General features: G+C 44.5%; 1 protein-coding gene across 2 annotated transcripts; it reads right to left on the bottom strand.

Annotated features, from left to right (window-relative positions):
- Positions 1-3840: 3840 nt before the first annotated feature.
- Positions 3841-9840, bottom strand: LOC124412914 (band 7 protein AGAP004871-like). 2 transcript variants are annotated; one of them, XM_046893130.1, is made up of 7 exons: positions 9503-9840; positions 8048-8257; positions 6479-6659; positions 6245-6406; positions 5830-5995; positions 4075-4290; positions 3841-4021 (listed from the first exon to the last, which is right to left on the bottom strand). In XM_046893130.1, the coding sequence occupies exons 1-6, from the start codon at positions 9531-9533 to the stop codon at positions 4150-4152; spliced, it is 891 nt and encodes a 296-aa protein (XP_046749086.1). In that variant the 5' UTR covers positions 9534-9840; the 3' UTR covers positions 3841-4021; positions 4075-4149. The 2 variants fall into 2 exon arrangements, with proteins under 2 accessions (XP_046749086.1, XP_046749085.1); XM_046893129.1 differs by having other exon boundaries at positions 9560-9840.
- Between the last annotated feature and the right edge of the window lie 530 nt (positions 9841-10370).

Raw genomic sequence — 10370 nt, 5'->3', positions numbered from 1 at the left:
GGTTGAATTAAGGCCGAAATCAGATTACGAGCGTTTCGATCTGCCCCTCGCGAGAAATGCAGTAAACAGCTTGGAAAGGCCGGACCTGAAAAGTCGGTTACGGGATCCCGAGGGGCTGAAACTACTTTCACCCCGAGCCTTTCGCCCCTCCGAAAATTCGCCGGCGTGTTTTGTCCCGCACCAAATAAAATAATATCCCATTGAAAATGTGACGGAGATCAAAAAGATCCAAGAAAAAGTAGAAAGCGTAGAAACAAGAAGAGGATCTGAGTCAAGTCCGAAGAAGCGTTCGTTGGAACGTCAACTCTCGAGTATTTTCCATCAATTGCACGTGGCTGTAAGAGTGTCTTTCAGCCGAAGAAAATTTATGATCGCATCTGCCTTACATATAACGCAATACTGCAAGCTGCACGGAGTTACGTTGCGATGCAGCAACGAATCGTTCGCCGTATCTACCATATATCTGGTTCGTTTAACGTTTTCAAAGCGAAACTTGTCCGGCCAAGTGAATCTCGTAGCTAGTGGATATCGCATCGCGAAGGAACTTGAAAAACTCGCTAGATATTCAGTCGCGTGGAAGTCGAGACGTGTATCCTTATTGCCCTCGAACGATAAAGATCAGGCACCATTTGTCGGGGGGATATAAAACCCATTGAACCCCCATGATGCAATCTGTAAGTTCCCGATCGTGATGAGCCTTGAGCACCTACTCACAGTATCAACAATGGGCATCAGCTCAAGTGTCAATATTTGTGGCTGGCGCTACATCGTATTGGCTCAGCAAAGTGCGAGCTGAGCTCTTTAATCTTGGTAGAATGAGGCGAGTAACGGTCGCGTGAAAAAGAAGGACGAAAAGTATGTATACAATACACATTTCGACCATCGGAATTACGAGGTGTCTATAATATTCGTGAGAGAACAGAGCATCGGTTAACGGAAAGAGGCGATGAAATTGATCGGTCATCGATCAATCCGACAGTGAAATATAGATCGTGTTTGTCCCGTCTCACCCACGATTGATGATTCTGCTGATATTTAGTTACATCGGGCAAATAGAGGTAGAAGTTACATACATACGTGTTGAAGAGTCGTTGAACTTTGAGCACCGATGCTCAGTGGAATTAGTTTTTGGTTACAGTCGTACTATTCTCGATATTCAAACTAGGCTGTGGTTTTATTACCACGGCAATTTCTAAACGGGAAATCGAATTGAAAAAATATCGTGGATAACGGGGTTATATTTACACTCGCAGTGTAGCCGCCAGGCCCTCTACTGCAGGTCTGTGAATACAAAATGAAAGTATTAGAGTTGAGGTACAAAAGCCGTAACAATTTATTGACCGTGCTTTCGCAGAGAGAGGAAATGTATTTATGTTTCATCCAGCGAGATGGGTTTATCGAAAAAATATTTCACGGTGTTCCCTTTTATGGTAAACAGTTTCGGGGTTTCTGCAGCGATGTAGGATTTCCGGTGACCAGTCCGCGCCGTTTTGAGAAGCCAAGCCTAGCCGTTCAATTCAGCTGTGAATCGAGTCGAGAGATCTCGAAAGGCATCATATTCAACAGGGGCATTAAAGCAATTCCCTTAAAAGTGGGTCCTGCACATCCCCCAGAAATTGAAGCGATGGAAATCCCTGGTGTTGACGTAGGTTCGAGGAGAAAAAATTCAACCATTCACAGCGGGGGAAATTGGCCGAAGAAAATATTTAACGATCAACTGATGCAAGGATGACGATAAAGGTTTGCATTCTTTTTTCCCCTCTTTCTGCTTCTACTTTTTCTCGTTTACTTTCTTTTTCACGTACACAAGTCAAATCGAGCGAACACGTTTCTACGGACCGATGATTTCTTCGTCTTCGTCTTCCTCTTTTCGGTTTGTTCTTTCTTTGTTGTACAAGAAATACGCGGCGCTATTCTCGTCGATTTATTGACAATTTTCCGCATACATTTATTTCGCATAAATTCAGGGAAAACGAGGTGCCTCGATTCACTCAAGGGGATATAAATCAAATTGATTCATGACTAAATCAGGATGTTTATTGCCCACGGAACGGTGGGATCGATGTTTACGTGGCCGAGACGGGTTCAATGAAAGACATCGCGCAGTCTTCGAGGTTCTGGTAAATACCGATCAGCAACGGGCTACACCGGATGCTAGCTAAGCCGTGCGATCTGGTTACAGCTGACGGTTGTGTGTATTTCATGTGGTTTCGTCAAAGCGTTATGGACCTGGGTATTATAGGTTCGAGGTGAGCTGATGCCGGCATTCGACGAACGAGGGATGCGGGCGACGCTCCATTGACATCTTTGACGCGACAGGTTTGATTGAATTTCCTGTTTATTTCCCATTCCGGAGGCCTCGCTCGCTATTTGCTGCAGGGGAATCGAATAGAATCGAATTCGCGAGCCAGCAGCTGGTACAGAAATGAAGAATTGTGAGCGCTTACTGTTTCAATGCTTTTTTTCCTCCCCGAATCGCCCGCCGTCAAAACACAAACGTGATATTTGAAACAGATGGAACACAAGCATGGCTTTTTTGCGAACCCCCTCCCCTTCAACGGCAAATTGTACTTCCAAGAAATGGTAACAAAAGGCTCAATAACTATGGAACGTGTCCCAATGAATCGGCAATAACTTTACTACGCTCTTCAATTTTCATTGTTGATATTCGTCGCGTGAAAAACGATTGCAAATTTCGAAATAATCAAGCTCGATGCAACCCTTAAAATTTCACAACTTATTCGATCGACACTACGGTATGCGGGTCACAGTTCCAGGTACAGCTGTCGCTCGTTCAGCAAGAGAATTGGTATTTCGTCCAAGTCCTCCTGGATAACAGGACAAGGTTTAGCGCTGAACTCGCAACTATTCCGCTCACCGAAAGTTAGTGGACCAAAACCCTCCCGGGGATGCAGAAGGCTTAATTAATAACTAGATAATAGAGTTGGGACCGCTAAGGTCATTTCAGTTGGCTGCACTAACACCTGGGAACAACGGTTCGAGCGCAGCCGCAGGCTGGCTGGTGGTATGGTGTTGCCATTTTGCACCGCACTTTTGGCCAATTTCGAAAAACGCTTAAATCAATGTACGCATGGAGTGAGATTTTCGGATCGCTATTTGACGATTGATGGTTAAAAAATTTTTTTCGATTTCATCCGATCGCTTCGTCTATATACATACGGCAAATGATACATCGAATGTCTGTACGAAAATCCATTATTCTGTATCATCGTTGCGAAATGCGATGCAAAATTGCCGTTTGATTTTAATTTTATCACGTCTGGATTTTTATTGTTGAGATTTTAGCCCGAGGTAAATTGTAAATTTGTAATGAAAAATCGTTGTGGAGTTAGCGATTTTTTTCACAAGCCATTATAGGCGTGCCATAGTGTGCTACACGATATAATTGATTGTTCGTAAATTGATGCGGCAATGTTCATTATTCACTGGTGATGATATTCGGGAAAATCTAACCAACCAGAAAGCCGTTAATTGACATTCAGTGATATATGATTCGTGGAAAGCAACGGCTCAGGATCGAGTTTTACGCTTTTCAAGCTACACTCGGAGCAGCTTGGTTCGATACAGTAGCGATTCCAATTATAGTTCGAATATAAGGTCGTTGATCGTTCATTTTTGTTTCACGACCTTTTGATACGCTGCGGGCGTTTGTCGCGGCAGATGCGGGCTTCGATTAATTAATACACCCTGCACTCGCGTTTGCAATTGTAATTACAGCATGGTCGACCCTTTCTGAATTCCATTACACCGTCGTAAATACTTACAGTTACTGATTTGACGTTTCTATTTTCACGTCAACTGGATACTTATCATAATTAAATGAAACGTGTCTTGAGTAGAATACGAACATGATTCAGGTGAAAGAGGCTGGTGGACTTATTCGAGTAGAAATTTTGAAATATTAATAAATACTTTATTTTATCAAGTCATCCGACATTCCTTCCACTCCTCTGAACTCGAATTGTTCTCCATTTCGTACAGTTTGTTTGCAGAGTAAATGTTGCAAACGTTGTGGAAATTGAACTCATTTTAAACGATACGAGTTTGAACAACCTCTGTTCCTTGGCAAGGAGTACCAGTTATCCTTGATTTGTATTAAACAGCCTTGAGTATAAGCTCCGGTGAATCCTAAGAGGTATGTGGAAGCGGCTGGCGAAATTGGTGCTGTCCAAGTGATAGAAAAGGCGCCAGAAGGTCAACGGGCAGGGGGAATATAATCGTGGAATTCTTCTCCGCAGAAATGCTGTTCAGGGTTTGCAGGTACCGCAGCTGTCCAAACAGAATAACAGAATTTATTTATTTTCGAATGAACGCATTAGCCAAGATTTATTTGGGCGATCCCGATCCCGATCCCCCCACATCCACACCCACACCCGCAACTATACACCTCATTCTCCCCCGACGTAACTTATAGTAGGATATTAAATGTGAATAGCGTTAGAAATACCGGACCAACCAACAATGGGGTCGGCGATGCGTCAAAGCTTACGCTCGAGAATGTTTTATCCAGACAGAGGTTGCAGAATTATGACCGTTCCCCATACCTCTGGCACACGTACCTACATTGTACTCGTTCGAGATCCGCGCGTTACTTCCGGAGCTGCGAGTGACTCGGGGTGGTCTGAGGTCGTAGGTGTAACAGTTTCCTGCGGGGATAAGCGTGACACGTGGAACGTAAGCCAAGGGAGCTCTTGGTGCGTTAATTTTGAGAATAGCGAAGGGATTAATAATCCAAGGGAGCAGTTCGCCTTTCAGCATTTCATTGTGATAATTATCCTGACTCTGTTCGTATTAAGCAGCGTCTAACAAGGCGTGAGCGTCTATACCTGAGGCTTTAGACCCGTTGGAATTCAATTGAATCCTCCCCATTTCAGACGGTTTTCCTTACGTCGAGGTAAAAATTGATTGAATTATACCTGCAGCTCAACGTTTCAGTCTCAGTACCGTTTGACGCTCGCGCGCAGGGCCAAGCATACCGATAACTTCGTCTCTTGAGAGAGTAGTAAAGCGACGCTACAAACCTGGTTATTAAAGGCAAGATGCTGCTGACACTAGAATTGAACGTTACTTGCAACGATAGAAGCTTGACACTTCACTCGTCAGCGAGGAGTGAAGTCTAGTACCCCGCACTCAGCCCTACGGAGTAATGGAACTACACGTATACGTGTACCTGTGTTACTGGAAAACTGTTCCTCTGGGAAATGGAAGAACTGAACTGCCGTCTCTGTCTGGAATCGTGCGTCTTTCTCGAGCGATGCCCATCGGAAAAACGAAAATTCCGTTAACGTGATGTATCGGTGAATCTTGAGCACGAGCAACAGTCTTGTTATTTTAAGGAAATGAATCCGTTATACTGTTACAGAGTTAGATGGTGGAAAAGATCGATCTCTGAGTTGAGACAGAGATTGCCGCTTATCACCTGTCAGCGTCAGTGGATTCGCGAAACTGAGAGGAAAATGGGACCGTGTCATATGTACACCCCAGGGGAATGAAATGGCGCGTCAATCGAATCGGTCGACCGAGCGTAACGTTATTGTGACAAAATACCTCGTCAGTAGAGAATTGACAAAACGGACTTCGATTCTTGCGCACGATTGGACCGTTTTCGATTCAAATGACACGATCCCGTGAGATGGCAAAGAGATAGATAGAGAGCGAGGGTCAAAAGAAATGAAAAAAAATATACCGAAAAACAGAAAACAGGACGAAAACACTCCGGCTTTTTACACGTACTTAATATGCTACTTTCGCACGACGGTGCTACAGGAGTAAACCAGCGATGTATCACGAGATATTTAATCCACTCACCTGAAGAGCTGCCGGGCTTTCGGAAATGACGTCACTCGCTTCTTTCAGAGCACGAGATGCGCGCATCTCACCCTCGGCAGCGATTACTTTAGCCCGAGCTTCCCTCGCAGCCTCAGCTTCGGCTGCCATAGCTCGCTGTAGTTGGACGGGCAGTCGGACGTCCTTTCTGCATCAACCGAACGTCAAGGTGAAAGTAATCGAGGGATGTTCACGACGGAGGCTCGCAGTGATTGGGATGCGGGTGGAATTGGGGGAGAAAAAAGTCCACCCCTGGGGAGGAAATGGGACGACAGTTGCAGCAGCGAGCGAACGCAGATTTATAGGATCACTCAAGGAGCTGCAGTTTCGGGATGTGTACCTAATTATGAGTAAAAGGAGGAAAGCGCAGGAGTCAAGAGGTTTGTAACATATTTACATCTCGACGCGTTCCACCTTGACACCCCAAGGGTCGGTCGCCTCGTCGAGCGAGCTCTGCATCGTGTGCGATATGGTTTCTCGCTCCGAGAGTATTTCCGCCAGACTACGTGTGCCGAGGACGGTGCGCAGGGTGCTGGATGCCAGGAGCCGGGTGGAATGGCTACGAAAGGAAATTTAATAAAAGACTCGAGATTCTTCGGGGCATGAATTTACGGAAGATCAACGGACTCACCTGTAGTTTGCTATCTTGACCACCGCGTTGAGGGGTTCCTTGATTCGGTAATAGACGACCGCGTCGACGCTGACGGTGACCGAGTCCTTGGTGAGGATCTCCTGCGGCGGTACGTCAAATGAGACGGTCCTCATATCCACGAGGACACAGTTGTCCACGCAGGGCATGACGAAAAAGGTCCCTGGTGGAAAAGCAATAAGGTCTTTGCCGTGCTTTGACCCGCAGATATATCACACTGCACCCCTTTGAGGTGCAGATTCGTCGCGAATTTATAGACACCCCTACACCCACGTGTATACCCATCGTGTATTCATCCACCTATCTATCTAGTTCGTCGAACTTCCTCCGAGTCTCTCGTTCGCTCAAATGCCCTCCGTCGCTTTGCATCAAAGCCTCCAGCTTCGAGCTTACATACCCAGAGAAGCTTCAGCTCTCCTAAGTAGCGCCGACCGTTTTCCCATCTCCATTTTCGTAATTCCTAATCCGCAATGGGCAGTAGCAGTATCACGTGACCACAACTACCCACCGCAGCCCCTGCGCCGCGTGGTCTGACCACTGACCGAACCAGTGACCGTTGCCACTGATCGTTCAACGACCGCTGCCTGCACTTCTGTCGCCGAAAGATCGTTTAAACGAAACCTTTGAGACTCTGAGATTACATCTGTCATGGCTTCTTTCAGTCTAGTACAGCGTTCTGATCTACTCTACTATTCATGCTGGTATTTTGAACCGTAAAATGAATATTCAATGGGTGAAACTGGCACAAGTTTGCTGTCTCATTAATCAGCAGATGTTTTTCGATTCGATTGATGATTGATATTCGTCAGTTGCGGTAAATCTAAAATCAGCATATCACTCGTCATGATCCTTATGCCATGTATAACGGCATGCTTGTTAGAGAGTTACACAGTTACGCACGTAGGTATGTGAATTTTTCCGTCTTTACAAATAATCTTCTCCTCCGTTACGACGGCAGAAATCATCGCCTGAGGAGCGATAAAGTCAGCTGAGAAACTGACGTCTGTTGTGTAAAATATGATTCATTTCTCTTTTATTTATTTATTTTTCTTTACGCGAAAGATAAGCGCGCGAGGTATATTTTTTATTTGAGCCTCTTCCGAGAGGAGAATGAATAACAAAGAACAAAAAAAAAAACGCGTTTTAGAAATTTGTTCGACAGAAAATTTTCTCTTCGATCCGAATAGTGTAACGTACGACGTATTATACAAATAGGAATTCGGGATCGTTTATGTTACACGTTTAAGGTTCCTTATAAATTCAACCTTCTTGAAAGCAGCTTGTTATTGAAATCGCTTCAAGATCTATGATTTACGATATCAGATCTGAATTTTATTAAAAATTTTGGTTTACTTTTTGAGAGAGAAAAAATATGTTGGGCAATTACTGCCGCTAAAATATTAAAACACTCGTACTATTTTCAATGTTAAACAAACTGTCTAGAATTTTACACTTCACAGGCATGTTACGTTATTTTACGATTGGAATACTCTACCGTTTTCAGTGAAATGCCACTTTCCATGATGAGAATTAATTATAAAGTGTTCGTACCTGGACCATAAGCACCACCTTTGAGACGGCCCATCCTGAACACAACGGCGCGTTCGTATTCCTGTACGACTTTGAACGTAAAGCAGAGGGAAAAAGGAAGCGTCACCAGCATCAGTATAAACGAACCGATGGTTGCGAGAAGTTCTATGAACCTGGCCATGGCGCCAATCTTACGTCCGTTAACGGACAGGCGAGCGCTTGATGATTCTTCTGCGAGATGAAAATGTAAACAGGAGTTAAAAGTGGGGAGCAAGTAGCTGATTTGAAAAACGTGACTGACATTGCGGGTGGATTGCGAATCAACAACTGACTGTAATTGTCATGATTTATGCGTTTCGCAGTGAAGGAACTTTGACGGACAGATATGTATATAATATAAATTATGTGTATGAATTTTTCGACGTGATTTTTTGAATCACATTTAAATATTATTCAATAAGCCGTGTGGGATTGAGAAAAAATTTTTTATTTCTCGTACCTTTCCTCTGCTCTTAGGTATACATACATTAGATTATTTATACTAAAAAGAAAAAAAAAAAAATACTTCTGTGATTACATTACGCTTCAGCGGCGTTACCGAGTTACGCAGAGTTTATGTTAACTCGTACAAGTACAAGGAGGAAAAAGAACGAGTAAGAAATAGAGAGAGAGGAAAGAGAAGAGCAAAAGATTAGAAACTGCCTCGACGAAGGGTGTCAAGGAAACCTTTTCGGTTTGTATAGCTTCCCGCAGCTGCTGCCCCGAGGCCGCCAAACCTTACCAAGTATTAATGGGGTTGCAAAGCTAAGCTTTGAAGAGTAAACACAAGATATTGCGGTACTCAATCGCTCCGGGATCACCCATCGATCGATTTTCGAAGCGAACCCGTGCGCGTATCTTTCCTCTCTCAAAGATTGAAGAAGGACCGTCAGATAAGCCGCCGCAGACGCGTGCCAGATAACGGATCGTGGAAATTATTAGGATGGATCGTTTATCTGTAAACGGCTTAACGTACCACGGGGTCAAGATCAAAGTCGGGTAGTCTATCCTTTTTTAGAATCACGAATTGAACCGTTACACAAGTTAGGTATACTGCACGCAAGATCCAATCCCTGTTAATTAACATTCGGTCTATACGGCCTCGTTAGGATCAGTCTTTCTAATCAGCTTACAGTATCAAAGGACGTTCTTTGGCATTACCGCCACGGCATTGATGAAGACTGCGGGGTTTCTCTGATCAGCGATATCTCTTTTCCGCTCGACGAGCAGCGTCAGGCCGAGGTCAGGCCTTTTTTGGAAGAACGAAAAAAAGGGGAAAAAAGGAACCGGTGAAAACGAACCGAACGAAGTTAGCTCTGACTCGATTATCTGAACCCGTTTCGGATCCCGACATGCAGAGAGAACGCGAAATATTTCATATTAACGGAGTAAAAATTTTTGCCACACATACAGCTTATATTATCTTCACCACTCAACCTTTATCTCTATACGTATATTCCACTGACATGATCCGGACGAATTAGACGAACTCACTAAACTCCACGAAGCATTCAATTCCACCGCTGTCTGTCTTCGCGCAGCCGTAGTGAACCATAACACGTGCTACAAAAACAATTGTTTCTTCTCCCTTTTCCTTCCACGGTTTCAACGACTGGTTTCAACTTCCGGTTTTCCCTCGAAAACACGGTTCCAACGGAAATGCCTCGAGGCGCGGTTCTATCGGTCTGGCATCGGCACCGTGGTCTTCTTTCGTCCCGCACTGTTAACTGGTACCAAAACACTGCTGCCAAAGTTATAACCAAGACTGGCGGTCGCTCGAGATCCGTGGTGCCTCCTGGACCAGGCAGACTCGCCTCGCGCCGCCCGTCTTTCCGCGGTTTACTTACAGCGTGAGTAATTGCTCCCCGGATTCTGCACGAAGAACAGACGCGTCTTGTCTGAGTTTGAATGGAAATTTATAATCGCGGTAGGCGCTGGAACGACGTTTACGATGCATCAGTCTCGACAAGGTATCCGAAAGCGTAAACCGAATTTTTATCGGTTATTTTTATCCTTCGCATGAAAAGTGAGGGAAAAACGAAGAAGGGAATAATGTTTGCAGCGAAAGTTAAATTTTTCTTTATTTAGAGTTCAATGAAGTGTCAAACTCTATCATCATTTATTTCCGATTCGAATTATACTGCAATCAGTTCTGCAAATGGTGTTCAAATTGAGTTCCAGTAGCGAGTATCGCGTGCGAGAATTGAGACGTTTTGCTATATGTAGCAGATTTGCAAGGCCAGCGGATTTCCAAATGACACAAAAGTGCATCAGCTCGCACGAGAGATCCTGAAAATCTATCCAT

This window comes from Diprion similis, chromosome 12 (genome assembly GCF_021155765.1).
Source record: "Diprion similis isolate iyDipSimi1 chromosome 12, iyDipSimi1.1, whole genome shotgun sequence".
NCBI classification, from domain to species: domain Eukaryota; kingdom Metazoa; phylum Arthropoda; class Insecta; order Hymenoptera; family Diprionidae; genus Diprion; species Diprion similis.
Note: the sequence above shows the minus strand (reverse complement) of the source record. Positions and strands in the feature narration are given on the sequence as shown.

Excerpts from the sequence above, each read along its gene's own strand:
- LOC124412914 (XM_046893129.1), bottom strand. The coding sequence starts at position 9,620 with ATGGTTCACTACGGCTGCGCGAAGACAGACAGCGGTGGAATTGAATGC. Across the intron at positions 6,407-6,478 it reads GTCAAGATAGCAAACTACAG|CCATTCCACCCGGCTCCTGG; the intron begins GTGAGTCCGTTG and ends TTCCTTTCGTAG. Across the intron at positions 4,291-5,829 it reads AAAGCCCGGCAGCTCTTCAG|CTGCGGTACCTGCAAACCCT; the intron begins GTGAGTGGATTA and ends CTGTTTGGACAG.